Below are 24425 nucleotides of genomic sequence, written 5' to 3'. Positions count from 1 at the left end.
TTCTGATCTCCACTTAGTTCTAATCTTAGTAAAGCTGCTTATGAACATTTTAAATATTGCAGTTGTTAAAACCTGTGTTCCCCTAGAGAATATAACATTTCTTCACATAGTATTTGAAAACATTCCTGTATACTCTCATGCATGCATAAGCTGTTTCTTTTACAGTATCTTTTTCAAAATAATAACGAAAGTATCTTAGTCCGCATATGTGGCAGAGATGCAAATAATTTCCTTTATAAACTCAATTTTAAATAGTTCATATTAAGGTCATATGGTAAAGCTGAAATATATGTAGAAATACTTAATGAGTTTTTGTTGTGTTTGCCTTTGGTGTTAAATTTTTTTTTATAGTTGTCAGTGGATCTTTATTTTACTTATTTATATGTGGTGCTGAGACTTGAACCCAGTGCCTCACACATGCTTAGTAGGCAAGTGCTCTGCTACTGAGCCACAACCACAGCCCATGACTTTTGTGTTAAATTTAAACTCTTCCTCTTTAAATTGATAAAATACTGGAAGTCAACATATCAGTAATATAGTATTACATAGATTACCAAAGTATTTGTAACCTTGAAAATTTGTAACCTTAAAGACAGTGATAATCATAGATAACATTTGATGAGTACTTAGAATATATGAGTATTGTAAGTGCAGTGTTATATATGATTTTTAACTTTATAAAACATACTGTTATTATTTTAACATATGGTAGAGGAAACTGAACTGTAAATAGTTATGGTGATGTTAGATGTTTACCAACTAAGTAACAGAGTTCATTGTCCCCTTTCTTAACCATTTTTTGGTGCTCTCCCTCTAATAAAGAGCAGTTAACTGGTTTTGAAGACTTTTAAATTTAAGTCTTCATGAAAAATGCTTGGAGGCTATCTATTCTACCTTCTACTCGTGGTCAAGAAAGAATGGAAAAATCATAGAAAATAGGTCAACAAGTCTTTTTATGAGATGGTCATGTAGTTGTTGCTGTGTAGTTATGGTTTTTTATGTTGTAAGAAGCACGCTATTCTTCTCTGCTACAAAAAGGCTACAGTTGTGAATGTTACAAGAAGGTTGCCTAACAAAATCCACCTTAATATTGATGTCATTCTAATGAGACATTAATTATAATCACAGAAGGAAAAAAGATAACTAACCAAATTAATTTAGCACTTTTGTAAAGGAATAGATCCAGCAATAGAAAATTTGAGCTTATCCAAGTTAGAAATAACATTTAGACTGGGATTTCTGATTAATAAGATCCTCCCAAAAAAATTCTAGCAAATTTAAATTTTAATTCATATCATTAGAAAATTAGTTTAAATGCAGATATGCTTCCAGATTTATATAAGTAAATTAAATAATTTATGAAGCTGCAAATCTTAGGATGGAAGTTACCCTTTGTTTTTTAAAAATTTAAAAATGGAATCGTTTTTGGCCAATTCCATAATATCTGTTTACTGCACTAATATTTATTCAAAATATGTAATAGTTACATTTCTGGTTATCAGTTTTTTAAAAAATATTTATTCTTTTTAGTTGTAATTGGACATAATATCTTTATTATCAGTTTTTATGTGGGCCATAATGGAGGAAGTATCACAAATATTAGGTATACATACATTTTTCTAACTACCCTACTTAGTGAAAGAGTTACAAGTGTACTACATAACTCCTCAGATTTTATATCATCTTACCTCCTATGTAGGACATCGTCAGCATTCTGATTTCTGTAATAGAACAAGAACCATGTATTGCATTCTTCTGCCTAGAAATAGCTGTATTGACTCAAAATAAGAGTACCTTAAAAATTATAGTGTTTGGGCTGGGATTGTGGCTCAGCGGTAGAGCTCACGCTTAGCGATGGGTGGGACGCGGGTTCGATTCTCAGCACCACTTAAAAATAAAGGCATTGTGTTGTGTCCATCTATAAAAAATATTCATATTCATTCTCTCTCTCTCCCTCTCCCTTTCTCCCTCTTTCCCCCCGTTTAAAAATTATAGTGCTTTGTATTTTACAGAGTACTTTTTATATCTGATATCTTTTGAATTTTACACTCTGAGATAGGCAAAACAGTTTGTCAGCTAATCTGATGATATTAAGCTATGGATTGAATCTAGGTTAAAATTATCTGGAGTGATCAACTTCTTTGAAATTCACTCATGTACGGGAAGCATGAGCAGAGCAGATTTTAATTCTATTTAGAAATTTCTTGATTATTAGGAGAAGAACTTTTATGAGCTGTATAGTAGATACTGTTATTTTCATTTATGACAAGAGTAAGTATTTTACGTGTCTGGTTATGAAAACACTTGAACTAGTTGTCATTGGAGTATCTCCAACTCTAGATACTATTGAGAATTAACTTGGAATTTAGGAGTGTTACAAAAATGTCAATCTATTTGAGAAATGTTTTCTTGATTATGATCAGCTCAATTCATTCATACATTTATAGTTGAGGTGATTATCTGGTGGTTGTCACTCAGCCTTCAGAAATTATTCCTATTTTCCAGAATTTGTAAAAACATTGCTAGACTGAAGAAGAGTATTCTGTTTGAGCTACAGTTGAAAAAATACCTCTTTACCAATTTTTTTGTCCTTCTTTTATTGAAAGTAAATAAGAATAATTGGCATCAAATTGGCTTACTCATCCTCCCCCCCATGGCTCCTCCTCTTTCAGGTATGTTAGTGTTCTCTTGCTTTGCAAACACCCAGTGAAACACCTAAAAAAAAAAAAAAAACTTATATTTGTATTATTAAATATAAATCCTATTACTACTGATGTATTTGAAAGCTTTTATCTTAAGTTGTGAAAGATATTTGACTCTAGCTATAGGAATTTTAATCATTAGCTAGTATGTAGGGAAATAATCTGTATCCTTTTGTTATAATTAAACTCTAATGAAAAGGTCAACAATTTTTCTTTTTTTTCTTTTTTTAAAGAGAGAGAGAGAGAATTTTTTTAAATATTTTTTTAGTTTTCGGCGTACACAACATCTTTGTATGTGGTGCTGAGGATCGAACCCGGGCCGCACGCATGCCAGGCGAGCGCGCTACTGCTTGAGCCACATCCCCAGTCCGAATTTTTCAACCTCTTAATGTACAACCTTCGTATATTAGAGAGTGTCGTCTGTATCTTGTATGTTACAAATATTTTTCCTCATTTACCATTTATCTTTTGCATCATAACTCTTAAAGCAGCACTACTCCTTCGCAAATTCCAGAGGTAGCTGGGTTTCTACTGACTCCTATCTAATTGGAGTGATATCTTTTTAAGCTCTTTTATTATTTCATTCACGTCCCTGGTCCAAGAGTTTCTGTTGCCTATAGCTTTTGTATACACTTCTGTTAGCCAAAAACAGTGAGAGTCCTTTGAGCACAAAGAAAAGCATGGAGTCTCACACTTGAGTCATACTCATTATGAAGTGCTAATTGACTGATAGAGGTATAATTACAAATACTCTACATTTGATAATCTAGAAACTACATGGCATTCAAATGGAAGGAAGGATCATTGGCAAGGTTCTTACGTTGTAAGGTTTTGGGCTTCATGCTAAGCTTGTATCTAAAGAAGATAGTCTCCTCTTATGGGAAGCTTTAAGTCTAGCAGGAGGAGATAAATTACTTAAAACAAGGATCTGTAATTAGGAAGAGTTTCTGTGAGTGTTGTAGGTTTTTTAATGAACAGGATAAAATCTTTGGAATTTAGGCTGTAAAATAGGTCTCTAAGTAACCACAGTGAAATTCCATATCATGCACAACCACAAGAATGGGATCCTAATTGGAATAAGTTATACTCCAAATATGTATAATATATCAAAATACATTCTACTGTCATGCATAATCTAAAAATAACAAATAAGATAATAGGTTGCCAAAAAAGGCTAAGAATCACTGACTTGGAAATTTATATAACTCTTATATTCTTAATAGTTCCAAATTTCTTTTTTAGGCATTTTTATACTATATTTCCTTTAACAAACAAAGCTTTTAAATATTTGTACCACTAGTGAGATTTTCTTTTTTATTCCTTCAAAAACATTTATATGGTTATATGTCAGGAAATATTTTATTTAAAAAATGAAGCCAAATATGCACTTATTTTTTCCCATTGGGAGTTGGAGTTATCAAAGAACCAACCTTTCATATTACTTTGTTTTTGTTAATTTTTTATAGTTGTAGATGGACAGAATGCCTTTATTTTGTTTCATTTTTATGTGGTGCTAAGGATGGAACCCAGTGCGCAGGTGCTTTGCCACTGAGCTAATGCCCCAGCCCTTCATATTACTTTGTTACAGTTATTAGGTTGTAGTGAACTTACTCTGCTCCAGTCCCTCATTACCTTATTTCTCTTGTCAGCATACTTTGGCAGGAAACAGCTTATAATTCTTAATTATTCTGGCTAGAAGAGCTACCATGACACATAAAACTATCTTAAACCACTGTAGAGTGTTTTCCTTTTAATGCCCTGAAATATACAGTAGTCCTAGATTCTTATGCTTAGTATAGGAGGGAGCTAGGTTTATGTTGGAAAGTGTGTAGGAAAGAGAAAAAGTGAGGTAGTAGATCAGGACTAAAGTAACACCTAAACAGTTCAATCCTGGTATGAGGTCCTGGAAGTGACAATTTTAAACTGTAATTGAAGTAGTGTTAAAAACCACAATATAGTTGGGTCAGGATAGAAGTGGCATTGTATGTGAATTAGAAATTGGTTTCCTGTAGGTTATTAATTACAGTTCTACATGATTGCATAAAGAGTTTGAGCAGAAGTAAAGAAGTTTTGTAGATCACAGACTTACGTTGCAGAAGCAGTGATTATTGTAAACTCTTTTTTTAAAAATGATACTAATCTATTTTACTTTATGTGCTACCATTGCAACTACTTGTCATCCCTGCAATTAAGAGTTATTTCCATTCACTTAAGGCTAAAGTATGTGTCTATGATTTTAAAAGAAAGCTGTAAGAGTGAGGTAGGGTACTATTTGGGATTAAGCTATAAAAAGTGCTTAGAATGTTATTAGGTTTATTCATAATTGTTATGAAATGTTGAAGACTGGCTGTAATAGCTTGACTTTTGGGAGAGGTGGAAGAGGAGGTAAAATTAAAATACTTAAATTTTTAAAAATTTTGTAATATTTTTGGTAATTTAAAGATACAAAAATAGCATAAAGAATTTAAGAATTAAACATTACAAATTTAAAGGAAGCTCCCATATACTGAATTCCCCCATGTGAAGTCCTGTTTTTCTTTTCACTAGCCTTCCCAACAGTGACTTTTCCCTTCCTTTAGGCCTGTGTGGATCTTTCTTCAAAGTTCACCTCAAGTGTGACTTATTCAATGAAATCTGACCTTTTCCATGTTAACCCTGATATGCATTGTGTATAACAGTTAAGAGCATCTAAGTAGGAGTTGAAAAGATTGTGTACCATGAGATAGAAATCTACCTTGAAATTTATTGAAAGGAAAATTAAGACTTCTATATTATACTACCTGCCAAACTGATTTGATAAACTAGATGCAAGAGTAACCTAACAAAATAAAAGAGTTTTAGGAAGATTAGTAGCAGCCTTGTGGAGCTAGGAGTTTCCAAGTAGGCTGTGAATTGCTAACTTATTTTTTTTTGCTAGTTATTCTGTTAGATTTTACTTGACTTTGGAATAGTTTACCTGTTTGCAAGAAGAGAAAGGATTTGGTGGCAGAATCTGTAATTATGGGTGTTTTTGCTTTTCAGGAATTGAATCTGTAAGGGTTTTCCACTGTTGACAGTGAAGTGAATGTACTGGCTGTTAGATTTCTACTTACAGCATTGGTAATTTTTTCAATTCCCATTGGTAGAAATACAAGCAAAACTGACTAACCATTTTCTCTGAGCTATTGCAGCCCTCTACTGGTTTATGGAGGTTGCAACAATTTAGAACCATTCAGACCAGAATGTCAATAAACTGAGCAACTCACTTTCATAATCTTAGATCTTTAAAAGTTGGCTGTGCCAACCCTTTGGACTTCAGATGAGTATTTTATATACCCACTTAACTTCTGGAGGGATAATGTCTCACTCTGTCACTCACACACAAACACAAGATGATTGTACATACTAATTATGTTATTTCTAAATTCTAAATGTGGTGTTAGAATGGGATCCCTTATACTCAGATGTTTCATACTGTGAAAAAACTTTTTTAAAAAACTAATCTTTTGGGAATTTTGTGTTTTAAACATTTGAGGTATTGTTTGTTACTATTAGAAGATAAAATGCAACAGATAAACACTAATTGTTTATTTAAATTATTTCCAAAGTATTTTTACCTCTTGCTGGAGCTAGAAGTTTAAGTCATTGTAGCCTCTTTGTTCTTGTTTGCTTTTCTACCCTGTCTCACATTCTGGTTATACTTTTAAGTTGTCTCTTTGTCATCTAGTTCCTCTTAAATTCAGCTTCCAGAGTTTCAACAAGGGCACCTTTCTAAACACTGCTTGAATTATGTTACTGTCTTTTTTTAAAGCCTTATATTAGTTTTTGTCACTGTTAGTCAAACTACAGAGTGAAAAAATGTTAATATTAGGTTTTTTTTCCTACTTTCTTTAACTTCATTTTTTTTTTTTTTTAACGTCAATGTGCTTCCGTTTTTTGATCTCCCTGCAGTGTGGCCTGCTTTATTCTGTGGGCATGCGTCACAGCTGTGCACATGCTTATTCTTCCCTATCTTAGCCTCATTCATATCTACCTGCCTTGCAGTCACCCTTAAGACTCTTTTACTGTAGTCTCCTTTTCCTCACCCCTACCCTCTATACTCAACACTGGGTCATTCCTTTGTATCCTTATCACACTTCCCTAGCACTTATTTTTTCATATGGTAATGAATTTCATGTTTTTTTTGTCCCTTTAAAACTTAAGGCTAGGATTATGTCTTGTTTATCCTAGTTCTATTATATGGGATATAGATGCTTAGTAAATGTCAAATAAAAGAGTAACTCATGAATGAATAGTAGCTAAAAGAAATTCCCGTAGTTAAATAATTTAAAGGCACAGTTTATTTTTATTGAAGTTTTGAGAAGAATTAAAATACATTTATTTATTAGGATGCATTTGAGGAAAGGAAAGGAGGATATAAAGAATGATAGAGCTGGAATGAACCTCATTTAAAGATGAGAATACTAAAAACCCAGTTTATCAAAATTTCATGTTAAAACTAGAACCTGTCCTCTAATGCTCTTTTCTGCTCTGTTCATTTTTCCTAATATAGTTTGCCTTAGACTTGGCTAGGATTAGTAGATTTTGATTGTTTATATTTGAAGCAGTTGGACTGACAAAATATAATTCTATACTCTAGGCTTACCTTTGTGGAAATTTGAAGGTAATGTGCTCATGAGCTAAACCAAATTAACCATTTGTTAGGTAATTTATTTTTCATAGTCTTCTGAATTATCTGCTGTTCTCAATTTTCTGGCACATATCACATTTAGCAACACCAACCAAAAGCCTGTGTTTTACTGGATTAAGCTTCTGTCCTGAATCTCTTGCTTCCTTCCTTATTCTGGTAATGGGTTTAGAAAACATGTAATTACCTTTTATTTCTTTCTTTTGCCCTCTATATCTGCCTGAAGCAAATTCACACTTGCAATCTTATATATTTTTTTTCTTGGATTTTACCCAGAACACTGTAGCTCTTCAGAATAAACTAAGCAGAAATGAGCCTATTTTATTTTTTGAATTTTTTTTTTTGTTGTTGATTGTAAAACGTAGTACACATTCAATAAAAAAAAATATATAGACTCCTTAAGATAGACCATTAAAGTTCTTGAAGAACTCTTCACTACATTGTTTTAAGGACATTCTGGAGGACAGTTTATTGTTAAGGATTCTACTTTGCCTTTGTTTTGGTGGTGTTGCGGTTTAAATCCAGGGCCTTTCAAATACTAAATAAGCGCATACTCTACCACTGAGCTATAATGTCATCCCTGATGCATTCTTTGCATGCTATTGGTTAAATTCTGTTTTTTGTTTGTTTTAGTATTACTAATTTCTTGGTCTGGAATGCAATCATTAGATTCTTGTGGAGGAAATGTTATGGAATAGTTGCCAGAAAAGGTGGTGGTGAAAATTAATCACTACTACTGTGAGAAGCTGTTAGAGAGAAAGCCATTCCCCTTTGATAGACTGAATTTTTGCTTGAATGACTTAAATGGTTAAAGGGAAGAGGGAGTCCTGTTAATATCTCAGAAGCATGGCCCTTTATTTTAAGGCCCTTTGCATTATTTTTTTCAAAACCCATTTTCAGATTTGAGGTTAAGTTGTTTGGTCTTTAAGTAAGGAAATACTAATGTATATGACTAGTAGCTTATTCTTTCTTCAAAATTTTGTTTTACTTTCTTCAGGTAGAATATAAAATTCAATGATGAAGGTCAACCAAAAAGTCAGTGGTAGATCTCAGAATAGAATTTTGTACTTCAAGCTCCCAGATCAAATCACAGAGAAAGTAATAACCACGTTTCTAAGTGTATGTTTTTTGAAGGCCATTGTAATCTGTTAATGTAATTTTATAGTTGCCTTTTTTTTTTTTTTTCCCAGATAAATTTTGGAGAAAGCAATTTTTATCTCCAAACTGCTGCAGCTCAGTGGAAACTGGAACTCTCATTCCATGCTCAAAGTTTTGTTTTACTTTCTTCAAGTAGAGTGTGGAATTGGTAGTAATTTAGAAGGCAGATTTGAATATTTTGGATTATGTACCAATGACTATACTCAGATAATTTTATTTACTTTTCATAGCCTTGTGAGTTGAACTTTATCATTTCATAATACAAATGATGAAATTAATTTGGGTTTTGCATTCAATTGCATTTAAAGTGCATGTGCTGAACAGGGGAAAACCCCTTTTTCAAATATAAAAAAATGCTAGAAAGAAAACATAAAAATTCACAGCTGAGCTTGAATGCAAGAAAGAGTAATCTCCTGGTGCCTAAAATGAAAAGGAACTCAAAGTGATAGCAGTAAACAAAAATTGAAGCCAGGTCCCATAGGGAAAATAAACAGATGCTCCTTAGTGTGTAAACTTTAGTTTAGTGGTAGAATCCACTGGCCTAGCAATAGCAGAGAGTTGAAACTAGGTTCCTTGAATAAAATCCCAGACCAGGAAGACTGAATTACTCATGAATGGGGTTTTAAAAAAGGCCCATGTACCAGCCTGAGTTTATATTTCTTGGTGTATCTTGTTTCTGTTCTTTTATTTTCAATCATTTTTAGAGTCCTTTTGTAGTCTGTCTTAAAAATGTGGCTAAATCCTCTTTATCCACTCTCAGAGACTTTTAATCTTTTGATTAGTTGTATTTATTGTCATCACACATATATTGGAAATTATATTTCTATTTACCAATTTTTAAATATTTTTATGCCTTCTGTCACATAGTATTATGTTTTCAAAAGCATAATTTGATTTATTTTATTGATTCTGATACTGATTTTCCATAGTTGGTTTCTTTTTTCTTTATTTTGGCGGTACACACCCTTGTTTATAAAATATATGAAGACTGGAAAAGTCAACATCAGCAAATAATGCAATTAAAAATTAACAAAACACATACACCGGTATTTCATTGGAGAGGATAATCAAATGGCAAATTAATATATGAAAAAATACCTAGCATTATGTGTTGGTAGAGAATTTCACATTAAAACCATAATGGGATACCTAAGAGATGGCCATTGGTACTAGTGTGTTGTGTGTGTGTGTGTGTGTGTGTGTGTGTGTAATGCATGTATTATTTTTGTTTTAAAATAAAAAGTGTTAAATAATAAAATAAATCTATTTCTGTGTACTATATGATAAAGATAGAATGAACAATTGCAGCAAAAGGGTTCCAACAATCTTTTCTTTGAGTCTGACAGCAGGACTGTTCAACTGTTTTCCAAAATATTACATCATGAAACATATCCTTTACCCAATTTTCCACTGACCTTCATGTCAGGTGTGCTTTTTTTTCCCCAACAGTATCAGTAATTAATTTAAATATAAATGATCTATATAGTAATTAAAAGGTATAAATGTTCAACATGTATAAAAAGCAAACTATATGCTCTATACATATGTCACACTTTAAATATCAACATACTAGTAGGTTAAAGGCAGAAGAAGGAAAATAAGCATGAAAAATCTGAAGTAGAGCTGTTAATGTAAAATAAATCTCAATAAAAAGTATTTTCATGGTTGGGGTTGTGGTTCATAGGTAGAGCGCTAGCCTACCATGAGTGAGGCACTGGGTTTGGATCCTCAGCACCACATTAAAAAAATAAAATAAAATAAAGATATTGTGTCCACCTATAACTAAAAAAAAAAAGTATTTTCAGAGATAAAAGGGAACATTTCTTAGCCATAATAGGGTATGAAAGTATAATAATGCTAAGTGTATAGCTACCTAGCAACAAAATTGCAAAATATATGAAATAAAAATAAAACAAGAAAGACAAATCCACGTAATATTTGGAGATTTTAAGCCCCCTCACTTTGCTGGAAGGAGTAATGATATAGAAGGCTTACTACTACTATCAGACACTTTGACCTATTATTTATAGAGAACTATACAAAAAATGACAAATAGAAAATTAATAAGGATAGACTATATTCTGTCATAAAATAAGCTTTGAGAAAGATTAAAAATTTGAAATTGTGCAGACTATGTTTTCTGCATGATTTATTACATTAGAAATCAATCACCTTAAGATATACAGAACTCCACCCGCAGGTCTCAACTACTTCAAAATTAAATGGCACACTTATAAATATTCTACAGATAAAAGAAGAAAGCACAAGAAAAGTAAATAAAAAGTGATTTGAACTGAGTGATAATAGCAGCTTAAAATATCAGAATCTCTGGTATGAAATAGTACTCAGATGCACACTTATAACTTAAAAGTATTTGTATCAGAAAGAAGCTATAATAACAATCAGATTATTTTCAAATTAGGTAGTAGGAAGGAAAAAATAAGAGTAGGAGCAGAAATATGTGAGTAGAAAAGAAATACATCTAAAAGTTGATAAAAATCTAGCAAGTCTAATCAAGATAAAAAAAGCAAGAAAGAATATCAACAGGAAGAGAGCTATCAAAACAACCCCTCATATGCTAAAATTGTATTAAAGTAGTATTACAATTGAATAATTACAAATATATAGCTTACATAATTTGATTTATTTTAGAGGATGGAAACCCTTGCTTGTTTATGCAATACATGTGAGTGATATGTTTTTTTCCCCCATCCTTTCACCTTCAGTCTGTGGATATCTTTGCCTGTGACTTGAGTCTTTTGGGTACAGCATATTGTTGGGTCTTGTTTTTTAATCCAGTCTGCGTTTTTTTTGATTGATGAGTTTAGTCCACTAATGTTCAAGGTTATTCTTGAGGTATTGTTTGTGTTCCTGGTTATTTTGGTTTATTTTTAGTTTTTAATTTGAATTAGTTTTTTCCTATGACTGACCATTCCTTCAGTATAGTTCCTCCCTTTGATGGTTTTCACTTTTTTTCCCCCATTTCCTCATCATGGAATATTTTGTTGTGAATATTCTGAAGTACAGGCTGTCTGGTTGTGAATTCTTTGAGTTTTTGTTTATCTGGAGGGTTTTTATTTCATCTTCAGACCTGAAGCATAATTTTGCTGGATATAGGATTCTTGGTTGGCATCCATTTTCTTTCAGAGCTTGGTATATGTTATTCCAGGACCACATAGCTTTGATGGTCTGGGTTGAGAAATCAGCTGAGATCTGAATTGGTTTCCTTTTATATGTAATCTGATATTTTTCTCCTTCAGTCTTTAAAATTTTATCTTTATTCTGTAAGCTAGGTGTTTCATTATAATGTGCTTTAATGTTGGTCTGTTGTAATATTGCACATTTGGGGCCGTGTAAGCCTCTAGTATTTGGTTTTCCATTTCATTCTTTAGCTTTTGGAATTTTTCTGATATTATTGAAAAGATTGTGCATTCCTTTGGTTTGATAAACCTATTAAACATTCATGTAAAAATGTCAAGGAGGCAGTCAGATGTACAAGTGTGGCATTTTAGAGAAGTTCCTGAGCTAGAGATACAGATTTGGATGTCAGTAGCATATAGTAGTAAAGTCACAAGACTGAGTTTTCTAACTCATATATTTAGAAAGGAGCCCAGCATCAGGTGCTCAGGCATCCCACACATTTAGAAGTTCTTTAAAAGAGGAGAAATGGGGAGAAGAAGAAGAAGAAGAAAAGAGCTTCTTTTTGAGGGTTCATGTCATCTGCATAATTTTCAGTATAAAAGGGTACCATAATTTGCTTACCCATATTCTTTCAAATGGATATTTAAATCCCTGTTGTTCCCCTCCCCACACTGACCCTAGTATTTGAGGCATGATAACAACACTTCCTTGAATGCCTTTGACTGTTTATCTTACATGTTTGTGTAAATATAATGGTAGTTGAATTACTAGGACAAAAGCCATGTGTTTTTATTTTGATAGTTTCTGCCAAATTTCTCTCCAAAGAGGATATCCAAAATTTCTTCCCCTATTAGTGACTAATGTATGAAAATGCTGGTTTTCCTGAATGCTTGCCAACACAGCCTGAATCTTTGTCAAAAATTTAAGTGAGAAATTGTGTCATTATTTTATAGCTTTAAAATTATGAGTTTGAATTCTGTGTGTTCACTCAACATTTTTATTCTTTGAATTGCATTTTCTGAGTTTCATAGTTTTTTTTTATTGATTTGCTGTAACTTTTTGATCATTCACTTCACAAGTATTGCACATGTTTTCAGACTTCCATTTATGAGATTTGCATTGTAGTTATAAATTTTTATTTAGGGCTTAAATTTTCTTTTCTTTTTTTTTTTTTTGTTAGCATTTTGGAAAAGTTTCCCCACCAAAGGATTTTTTTTCCCCCTAGTACTTAGGTGGTTTAATGCTTCTGGTTATTTCTTGTACTTAGGTACTAATCTTTTTTAACTTGTCAAATTGATTCTAATATTTATTTGGTGAGAATTGTCAAGATAATTTTGAAAAAGATAAATGGGGGAGAGACTAATATGAGAAAACAATAGTGTAGTATTGACACAAAATGGAGAGAGGAGTAGAACAGATTAGAAAGCCCAGAAAACAGTTACATAAAGGATTAAGATTATGATTTTCAAAGTTGTCATTACAGAGAAATAATGGGAAGACTTAAACATTAAAAGAAAGTAAAATTAAGAGTGTATCTTCTGATCTGTGGGTAGAGAAGATTAAAATGTAAAAGCAAAGGACATTAGAAAGTTACAGACATCAAAAATGTATGTTGTTCACTCATATTTGGCAGCATTATTGATAATAGCTGAAAGATGGATATGTGTGTTAGCATCTTGTCACTGTCGCCAAAACACTCAACAGGAACAACTTAGAAGAGAGAAAGTTTTTATTTTGGTTCAGGGTTCCTGAGGTTTAGGCTATGGTTGGCTGAGTCCATTGCTCTGGGTTCAAGATGAGACAGTAATTCAAGGTGGAAGGTTATGGTGGAAGGAAGCTTCCATGGCAGCCAGGAAGCAGAGAGGAAGAGCAGTTACCACCCTGTTAGTTTGTTCAAACTAGGATGGACTGATTAGGTTAAAATTCTTGTCATCCAATCTTTTACTTGCAAACATTCACACAGTAACACAAGAACTTTTGGGAAACACTTTGTATCCAAACCTTAAATGGAAACAATCTAAATACCCTTTGATCAATGGAATGGATTGGTAAAATGTGTTATATACATACAACGAAATATTACCTAACCTTAAAAAAGGAAAGAGCACAGAAATTCAGTGTTTTAGCATGTGTCAGAACTTCGAAGTCCTTATGCTGGGTGAATTAAGCCAGTTACAAAAGGACCTGAATTGTCCCATTCATAGGGAAAGTTGAGTGATGATTACCAGGGGCTGGGAGGAAAGAAGATGAAAAGTCTGGAGATAGATGGTGGTGATGGTTGTGGAACAGTGTGGATATACCTAATGCCACAAAACTATATACTTAATTTAAAATATACTTAAAAATACTTAAAATATATTTAAAATGGTAAATTTTGCTATCTATATTTAATCACAAATTTAAAACTATGCAACAAAAAACATCAGTATAGATTTTTTTCTTTTCACAAACAGGAAAATGATGATTACCACAGTAGGCAAATTATAAAATGTATTAAAGAAATTCTGAAGAGATAAAACAGAATAAGTGGATGAAATAGAGTGGAAAAAGTTTTGATAGTGAGATGTTAACTTAGCAACCACTAGAATGTGCAATGGGATATAGATGTGTTTCGAAGTTAATCAGATTGGGGGATAGGACTGTAGTTAGAAATATCCACTGTGACAAAAAGTCAACATAAAGTGACTGGAAGGCGTGTAGATACTCTGAGAAGGGTGGAGAGAGTTGTTGCTTAATGGTTCCTAAGCCAAACCATCAAAATAAATTACCTAGGAAGTTTGTTTGTTTGTTTTTTAAGTGAACTTTTTACTTCAGAATAATTTTAGATTTACAGAAAAATTATAGCATTTTCTATACATCACACTAGTCTTCTCTATTCTTAATAACTTGTGCTAATAGGGTAAATTTGTCACAAATGACAAACCAATATTTATGTTATTATTAGCCAAAGTCTATAATATCCTTCAGATTTATTGAGTTTCTTTTTCTGTTCCAGCATCCTATCCAGGATGCAACGTTACATTTAGTAATCATGTGGTGTTGGGTTTCTCTTGGCTATAATAAAACCTTGAAAGTTTTAAGGAGTATTGATTAGATATTTGTAGGATGACACACTACTGGAATTTGTCTTAGGTTTTTTGTTTTCATGATTAGACTGGGGTTGTGGGGAGGAGGATTATATGGATAAAATTGTCATTTTCATCAAATCAAGAGTATATACAGTAAATATGACTTACACCATTGATTTTAACTTTGATCACCTGGCTGAGACAATGTATTTGTTAGGTCTCCCCACAGTACTGTAACTTCCTCCCCTGCCTTTCCATACTGTATTCTTGGAAAGGAAGTCACTATGCCTAGCCCACACTTAACAGAGTGGGGACTTACATGCTCCATCTCCTTAGGAGCAGAGTATCTACATAAACTAGCTGTACTTACTTCTTCATGAAAGATTTATCTGTTCTCTCCATTTATTTATTCTATCATTATGTCACTGTGGATAACATCTTGGTCTGTAATCTAATAGTACTTTACTCATTCTATTGCTCAAAATTTTTTTCTTTACCCAGTGGGGTCTCTTTCAGTTGATACCTGTGTGCCTTTGATAATGTCACCATTGTTGTGTTTTATATATTTATGCATACTTTTTGAGCACTTTCTTACTTTCTATCAGTATAAGATTTTCTAGTCTCATCTTGTACATATCCTGCTTTAGTCCTGTTTTTCCAAGGGACCTTTTTATTAGAGAAAGGTGTTGATGATGGCTATGGTTTGACTGTGACTTATCCTTCAAGGGTTCATGTGTGAAAGATTGGTCTGCATTGTGTTGATATTAGGTAGAACCTAATGGGAATTAGGTGACTGTGTGTGGTGTCCTTGGAAGGGACTAAAGTGGTTCTCATGGGACCAGAGTTAGTTCTAAAGAAAGTGAGTTGTTACAAGAGCAAGGCTGGCCCTTGAAATAACTTCATCTTCCTGACAATGTGATTTCTCTGTTTCTCTTTCACATGTTCTCCCATTGTTTTTATGCCATCCACCTTTAGCAGGCATCAGCAGATGCCTGTACCATACCTTTGAACCTGCAGCCCCAATACTTTGTAAGTACCAGCCTTAGATCTCATTGTAATAATAAAATAAAAGGACATATAGTAACAAAGATCTGTGTCTAATATATGCATCTTGCTGCAGAGTTACTGCTGCTTGTAGCTCTCAGCTGATATTGGAAAGAAATATGTGTGTATACTAATTATATATGCATATCTATAAATATTGTATGTAACCATCTGCATCTATATATTAAACCAAACATGAGTTCATATTGATATCTCCAGCTGTAATCCGATACTACATTCTAGCATTTTCCTGACTTCCTTACTTTTAACTTCCCACTTCCACAGTGATAAATCTGGCGCAACCATTCAACATCCATTTATTCAATTGTTCATTTCCAGTATATACATGTATAGTGATTTCAGAATTTAAACCCATGCCTTCCCAGAAACTTCTTAAAATTTAAATAAAATTCACATAACATAATTCAGTGTTTTGAAGTACATTCCAGTGGTTTTTAGTGTATTTACAATGATGTGTAAATGTTACCACTAATTCCAGAATATTTTTGTCACCTTATAAAAACCAAAAAAACCTCTGGTACTCATCAAGAAGTATCAAGCAGTTCCCCTTTCCAATATTCACCAGCAACTACTAAGTTGGCTTTTTAGAAAGTGATTTTCTTACCCCTGCGCACACCCTCGCCCCCGCAACACACACCACCACCACCAGCTCCAGATATTTTGATTCAGTATTCTGAAATGAAGCTAGGAATCTGTATCTTTAAAAAAGTGTTCTTGCTTCTTGTAACCAGGCAGGCTAGAATTATCAAGTAGCAGGAACCTAAAAGCAGAGCTTTTTAAAATTTGAGAAAAAATTAAAATGTTCTAGAAGCAGTAATGCAAATTCAAGGATCACCTCATCAAAACTAAAAACAATGCCAGCAAAGTTTGAAGATCCTTAAAGTTTGCTTAGATAGCATGAAATGAGGGAAAGAAACCAGTTTATAAACTGTCAGCTTTTTTCATCAGTGCTTAGATTTCAGGGTAAGTTTTAATATGTAGTATTTTTCAGTTTTGATGTGTTTTGTTCTATTTTTGTCCTTTTAAAAATTATTTTTGTGTTGTGGTTTCAAGGATTGAACCCAGGTCCTTGTGTATGCTAGGTAGCACTGTGCCACTGAGTTCTACCACAAACCTAGCTCTCCTTGTTGTTCTCCCACCTGCTTAATTTTTTTTAAAAAAATTGTATAGCCCTGTCAGGCCCCAATATTCCAGGCCCCAATGCTTTGGTCAAAATGCAGTCTTACAGGATTAGTGCTAATTGACTAGTGGCTAGCTATGGATTTGTTGTAAAGCTAAGTGTACCTGGTAACTTTAGGAAAGTTTTGTTGACAGAACATTCTGCCTTTGGGTTTTTGGGACTGGCTTATTTCACTTAGTGTAATATTCTCCAGTTCCATCCATTTACTGGCAGATGCCATAATTTTATTCTTTATGGCTAAGTAATAGTCCCTTGTTGTACCAGAGTTTCTTTATTCATTCATCTGTTGAAGGGCACTTAGCTTGGCTATTGTGAATTGAGCTGCCATAACCTTGAAGTGGCTGCATCATTGTAGTATGCAGATGCTAATCCACATCAAGGGTAGGAATGATTAGAAGTTCATTGGACTAGGTAAGGGGAATTAATGCAAAGGAGGGAGCATGGAAATAGGAAAGACAGTAGAATGAATCAGACATATCTTTTCTTATGTATGAATACATGACTGACGTAACTCCACATCATGTAGCATGCAATAATGGAATCCTAATTGGAACGAGTTATTCTATGTATGAATAATATGTCAAAATTCACTCTACTGTCATGTTTATAGCAAGAACAACTAAAAGAAAGATTTAGAGACTTTTATTTGGGTCCCTTCTTTCCTTTAAAATAGAAGCTAAAGGATAATGGTAGTGCTTTGTTAGACTCCCATGAATAGTCTTCAGGTTGAACCTAAAGCGATAAGATGGAGTAATTAGAACAAACAAAATAACAATGTTTAAAGCATTGACTTTGAGGGCCCCCGCACTCAGTAAATGCAGAGGACTATAAAAGCAATCTTCAAATAGTTTTTTTTTTTTTTATGTAACTCCTAGAGGAATACTTTTGTAAAAACTTTTACATGTAGAATCTACCCATCCACAAATTCTGTTTCTTTTTTAAAGTTTTATTTATTCATTTTAGGTGTTGATGGACCTTTACTTTTTATTTATATGTGGTGCTGAGAGTCAAACCCAGTGCCTCACACATTTGAGGCAAGTGCATTACTACTAAGCCACAACCTCACCCCCACAAATTCTATTTCTGTTCCTGAAAGTTCTCTAACCACACTATCAGTTGGAGGTGATTATTTTTGTTGTTGTTGTTGTTTGTTTCCTACTCCCTCTCAGCCCTATCTTGCAAAGAGTTTTGACTTCTTTTTTCTTGGACTCTTTACCTCACCTGAGAGTTTCTCCCTAATTCTCCTTCCTTCAGTCATGTCTTTGGTCTGTAAGGAGCAAGAATGTATTAATTTTAAGGAAAGAAACATTTTTCCAAAAGTAGAATCAACTACTTATATTGTATCCTTTAGCTGTTGGATAGCAAAGTCTAAAGTAGATCTTGTACCTGGTCTGGCTTAAACAATAAAGTAGTCCTTAAACAAGTATTAATGCCTCTCTGCAGTCCTTATGGCAAAGAGGTTAAAGTACAAGTAGTGTAATAGATACCAAGACTGTTATAAAAGAATGGAACAGTGTAAACTCTTCTTAGCCACATGAAGATACTGCCAACTGTTTTCATTTATTACATGGCTATGCCACTTTGCTCCTGAACCTCAAGGGCTATGTGAAAGAAAGTTCCAGTTTCACCATGTCCTCACCAACACTTGATCCTAGTCTTTAATTAATTTATTTTTTTGAGTGTGTATTGTGGTTCATTACTAACTTTCCGCATGACTAATGATGTTGAACATCATTTCCTGTGCTTATTTGCCATTATATACACACACAATTTTTATTTCCCACTAGGGATTGAACTCTGGGTTACTTAACTACTAAGCCACATCTTCAGCCCTTTTTATTTTTTCTTTTGATACAGGGTCTGGCTAAGTTGCTGAGGCTGGCTTTGAACATGCAATACTCCTTAGCAACCGGCATTACAGGCACGCATCACTACACCCAGCTTACTCTATATTCTCTAATGAACTTTTAAAATCTTTTATTCATTTTAAATTTGGGTTTTTTTATCTTATTGATTCGCAGGAGTTATATTTATATGTCTTGGGCATGAGTCTTCTATAAAGATGTGATTTGCAGAGATGTTTTTTGTAGGTATTTTTTCCTTATATGAATTGCTTTTCGTTTGTGGGGGGGGAGGTGGCTATTGGGAATTTAACTCAGGAGTGCTTTACCTTTTTATTTTTTATTTTGATACAGTATATTGCCAAGTTGCTGAGGTGGCCTTGAATTTGGGATTTTTCTGTCTGAGCCTCCCAAATCTTTGGGATTACAGGTATATGCCACCACACCTGGCACTTTTCATTTTCTAACAAGGTCATTTAAAGAGCAAAAGATTTTATTTGTGAAATCCAGTTTATTCATTGTTTCTTTTATAAAGTTTTTGTTTTTCATAATCCATTTAGGAAAATTTTGTGTAATCCAAGATCACAGAAATATTCTCATATTTACTGCTAGTAATACATTTAGATGTATGATGTGTTTTGAGATATGAGGAAAGGGTCAAATATCACTTTTCTGGCATATTGATATGCAGTTGTAGAATACCTGTGTTGAAAAGAATGCATCCTTTCTCCCCCATGAATTGTATTGATAACTCTTTGAAAAGCAGTTGACCATACCTGTATATCTATTTCTGGATATTCCTACGTGTCATATCTACATTAGGTTAGTAAATACTGTCTTGATTACTCTATAGTAAAAATGGAAGGAAATCAGGTAATGTTCTGATTCATGAACATGGTATAGGTTTATTTAGGTCTTTAATTTCATCAATGTATTGTGTTTGTCACTGCACAGCCTTAGATACATTTTGTTATATTTATCCTTAAGGATTTAGTGTTTCTGATATTTGTGATAGTCATTTTTTCCCCTTTCTATAACAAATACCTGAGGTAATCAACCTATAAAGAGAAAAGGTTTATTCTTGCTCAAATTTTAATTAGAGGTTTCAGACGTGAGCAATTGGCCCTGTTGTTGTAGGGCTGTGACAAAGCCACATACCTTAGTGGAACCTCAAAGTGATACAGAATGGCTCACCTCATAGCCAGGCAGTAAAAGAGACGGGGGGAAAAAAAGAAGAGGAAGACACTGGGGTTCCACAGTTCCTTTAAGGACACACCCCCAATGACCTGAAGACCTCCCAGTGGACCCTACCTCTTAAAGTCTTTTTCTACTGCTTACTAATAATGCCCCTGTGGATATCAAGCATTTATCACATGGACCTTTGGTCTACTTAAGAATACAGATTATAGCAATGTTATTCACACAGCCAGGGCACTTTTTCACTGAGCAACATCCCTAGCCCTTTTCTTAAAAGAAAAAAAAAAAAAAAGTTTTTTTTTTTTTAAATTTCAGACAAGGTCTTGTTTAATTCTAAGACTGTCCTCAAATTTGTGATTGTCCCAAGTTGCTGGCGTTAGAGGTGTGTATCACCACACCTGGTCCTTACTTATTAGTACTGTTAACTTCTTAGTAGATACTTTGGCTTTGTCTTCATAGGTGATCATGGTGTCTGAAAATAAGGCCTGCTATTACTCCTTCCTTTCCAAGTTATATACCTTTTACTTCTTTTTTTTTAATTTATTGAATTGATAAGGACCACCAGTAAGTACAGTGTTGAATAATAGTGGTGAGACATCCTTGACTCATTGTTAATCATAGAAAGCATTCAAATTCCGTTTTGTATTTCTATTTTGCAGATTTATTATTAATGAGTATTGAATGTTATCAAACATTGGGTCATATGAGATATTCTTTTTTATTTGCTTTAATTAATAAAGCAATTATATTGAATAAGTTAACCTTAAATTCCTAAGATAAGCTCTACTCATTCATGGTATATATCCTTATATAATTGTGTTTGATTTGCTGATATTTTTGAGGGATTTGTTTTTTATTTTGCATAAGGTATATTGGTCTGAATATTTTTTGTAGAAAGCATAGTCTGATTTTGGTATTGGGCAATGGTGTCCTCATAAAAGTGTTCCTGCCTCTTTTCTTCAGGAGAGTTTGTGTATAATTGGCATTATTTCTTCCCTGAAATATTTTATGGGCCTCACCGTTGGAGCCATCTTTACCTGGAGTTTTTTTTTTTTTTTAATTATGAATTTAATTTCTTTAATAAATACAGAGCTTTTGAGGTGATCTTTCCTGAGTGAGCTTTGGTGTTTGTGTCTTTGATGGAACTTGTGTATTTCATAATAATTTATTGAACTTATTTGCATGTATTAGTAATATCCCTTTATCTTTTATGTATTCATAGTATCTGCATGTTGTTCCTTTTTCATTGTTCATGTGGGTATAGTTTTGTTTTATTTCTAATTGATCTGTCTAGAGATTTATCGATTTTATTGATCTTTTTAAAGAACAAGTTTTCTGTTTCAATTTTTTCTTGACTTTTTAGTTTGGAGATAGTCCTTTAATCTTGTATAATTCTGGTGTAATTTCTTTTTTTCTGATAACAAATTGTGTATAATTTTAATTTTCTTTAAATTTGTTTAAAGTTTAAAATTTGTTATCTTGGTGAATATTCTGTGTGCCTTTGAAAATAATGAGTATTCTATTCTAGATGGGAAAGCTTATTTGTCAATGTCAATTAGATCCACTATTGCTAATTTTCTTTCTTAGAGAGTAGTTGAAGCCTACTTGAATTTATTTCTTGAATTTGTTAGAATTTCTTCAGTCAGTTCTATCAAGTTTTGCTTCATGTGTTTTATAGTTCTCTGTTGGTTATATATGTATTTATGATTTATATGTCTTAGTGAATTGACCCTTTTATCAACAAGTAATATGTATGTTTTTCTGCTCTGAGATCTGTACTAATATTAATATAGCCACTTTAGCTTTCCTTTGATTAGTACACTTACATGGCATACTGTTTTTCTATGCATTTATTTTAACTTACCTATATTAATATATCTGAAGTGAATTTCTTCATGTCCATTCTTCTCCTCTTTTTTGACAATCTCTGTTTGGTTAGTGTATTTAAAACATTAGTATTTCATAATTTTTGGTATTTTGAATTAGATCTGTCATTTTTTGCTTAGTTTCCACTGTACTTCATTCCTCGATTTCCTTTTCCTGCCTTCTGTTGGGTTATTTGTACATTTTTATACATTCTATTTTAATTATCTACTGTGATTTTGGTTTTACTTTGTATATTTTATATGGTGGTTGATCTAGTGATTATAGTTTACATCTCAGGACCAGAACCTAATTATATATTAAATGATTAATATTTGTTGATTAAAGCAATATTTTTGGAATATAATTGTGATTTTTATCACATAAGTGCTAACTTTTTTCCAAGTAGAGATTTAAAAAATAAAGTTTCATAATATAATCTATTTAATATATTGCCTATAGTATTTTAATATTCACCACACTCCTTTAGTTCACTAGTAACTTGTTTTGCTTCATCTATAAAGGAGAGATTACTATTACTTTCTTAGTTTCACTTAAGCTGATGATTTGTGTTATTATAATGCTCAGTTTTGAGTTTGTGTTTTGTGACTTATATAATTCTATCTCTGCCTAAGATTTACACATAGCCAGCTTTGAAGACACTGATGTTTAAACGATTCTGTTTATTTGGTAATAGTTGAAACAGTTGAGTGGCCCTAAGGTATAAGCTGTATTTTTTCTCTGTAAAGTCAAGAAAACATCAAAACCAAAATTTTAACCAGTAGAACAATTTCAAGAGCATAGTAGATTTCATTAATATTTGATTGACAGTGTTTAGATTTTAATTATTCACAGAATGACAGTTTTCTTGGACCAATGATATTCACGTATAAGAAATTTATAGCATGAAGAGTTAAAAATAAACTCATAAGTCATTCTGCTTATTGTGTGGCTCTTGGCCAGGAGCCTCTGTCTAACCCAATACAGTGCACTAAAGCTTTCTGGGATGATAGAATTATATATCTGCAGTGTAAATTGTAATAGCTACTCTAATGTCATCTAATTTTAATTAAGCTTTAAATTGCCACGCATAGCTAATAGCTCATCAGACAGCAAAACAAGTCTAGCTTCATCTTCCTCTTTTACATATAAAACCTCAAAAACTTTTTCTAGCTTTCTCAAGCATAACCTTGTCTTAAGTATAACTTTTGGCAGGATACAGAGTAGGAGAGAATAGGCTGAACAAATTGGAAATCAAATGGTGCAAATAGTAATAATTACAATACAACATAAATATTGTGTTGGTGAACAGGTTAATAAAATTATTAAATGTCTTGGGATATTCAATGAAGAATTAAAAATTATACTAGGGATTTTAAGTAGGAAAGGCTTAATATAGGAAATTACATGATGTAAAATAACCAATCAGACTAATTAGGTTCTTGGTTGAATCTTCAGAAATGAATTCCAGCCAACACAGAACTAGTAGGGAATGTATTTGGAGATTTCACTGTTTGTGGTTATTCAGAAAGCAAAAGGTATTCGTAGTGTAGAGAAGATGGGAAATAACATGATTTTCTTTTTTGTCAGTGACTAGTTAAGTGGACTTGAACAACAGAACTTTAATTAGAACCTCAAATTGTTAAGTAAAAACTTATTTTAGGTTGGAATAGCTTTGAGGAAATAAATGATCTTATAGAGACATGGAGAAAACAAAAAATTGGACTAATCGTGGTGCCTAATTTAATTGTGGTGCCTAACTTTAAGAGGTTCTATTGTGTATGTGTGTGTATACACACACACACACACACACACACATATATATATACACACACACTCACAAATAACTCATATATCCATTCTTTACAGATCCAGGATGAGAAGACTGATAGAAGAAGCTAGCTGAACAGCTATAAAATGCCCAAATCTGGGTTTGCAAAACCAGTTCAGAGTGAAAATTCTGACAGTGACAGCAATATGGTAGAGAAGCCATATGGAAGAAAGGTACATGATTGTAACTTAAGTTGTTTTTACTCTTTTGGAACTGGGGAAAATGACACCAAATTTGGTAGTTTTAATAATTACTCATAAAATAAAAAGCCACATTGATGTCCGATGTGTTTGTCAGCTTTCCATTAGTATAACACATTTACCTGAAGTGATTTGCAATGAAGAAAGGTTTAAAAGTTTATTTTGGCTCACAGTTTTGCAGGTTTCTGTGTATGGGCAGTTGAGCCCACTGCTTTAAGTTCTGTGGTAAGGCAATAAGTGGTTTTTGGAGGAGCTGAGACATTTACCTCATGGCCAGTAAAAGAAAAGAAGAGATAGGGCTGGATTCCCATTATCTTTTTGAGGGCATGCACTGCATGACCTAAGGTTTAGTACTGGGCACCACCTCTTAAAGGTTCCACTTCCTCTTAATTCTACTGTGTATGCTGGGGACACAGCCCTTAAACACATGGGCCTCTGGGGGGCATTCTATGTCTAAACCATAATACCAGGTAAGTCCAAACTATTTATCGAAGCACCAGAAATCAGTTGGAT

At 33.0% G+C, this 24425-nt stretch overlaps 1 protein-coding gene across 7 annotated transcripts in view; it reads left to right on the top strand.

Moving 5' to 3' along the window:
* Positions 1-24425, top strand: part of Ankrd12 (ankyrin repeat domain 12) — a 118161-nt gene that overhangs the window by 3550 nt on the left and 90186 nt on the right. For 6 of the 7 annotated variants that reach the window (XM_071602464.1, XM_071602463.1, XM_071602460.1 and 3 more), the window contains exon 2: positions 23751-23885. The exons of the other annotated variant lie outside the window; for it this stretch is intronic. In XM_071602464.1, coding sequence (XP_071458565.1) covers positions 23799-23885 — 87 coding nt within the window. In that variant the 5' untranslated portion in view covers positions 23751-23798. The remainder of the gene's footprint in view (positions 1-23750; positions 23886-24425) is intronic. 7 annotated transcript variants of the gene reach the window in all.

The sequence above is a fragment of the Marmota flaviventris genome, chromosome 16 (assembly GCF_047511675.1).
Source record: "Marmota flaviventris isolate mMarFla1 chromosome 16, mMarFla1.hap1, whole genome shotgun sequence".
Lineage (NCBI taxonomy): Eukaryota > Metazoa > Chordata > Mammalia > Rodentia > Sciuridae > Marmota > Marmota flaviventris.
This window is presented reverse-complemented; position numbering and strand designations above follow the sequence as displayed.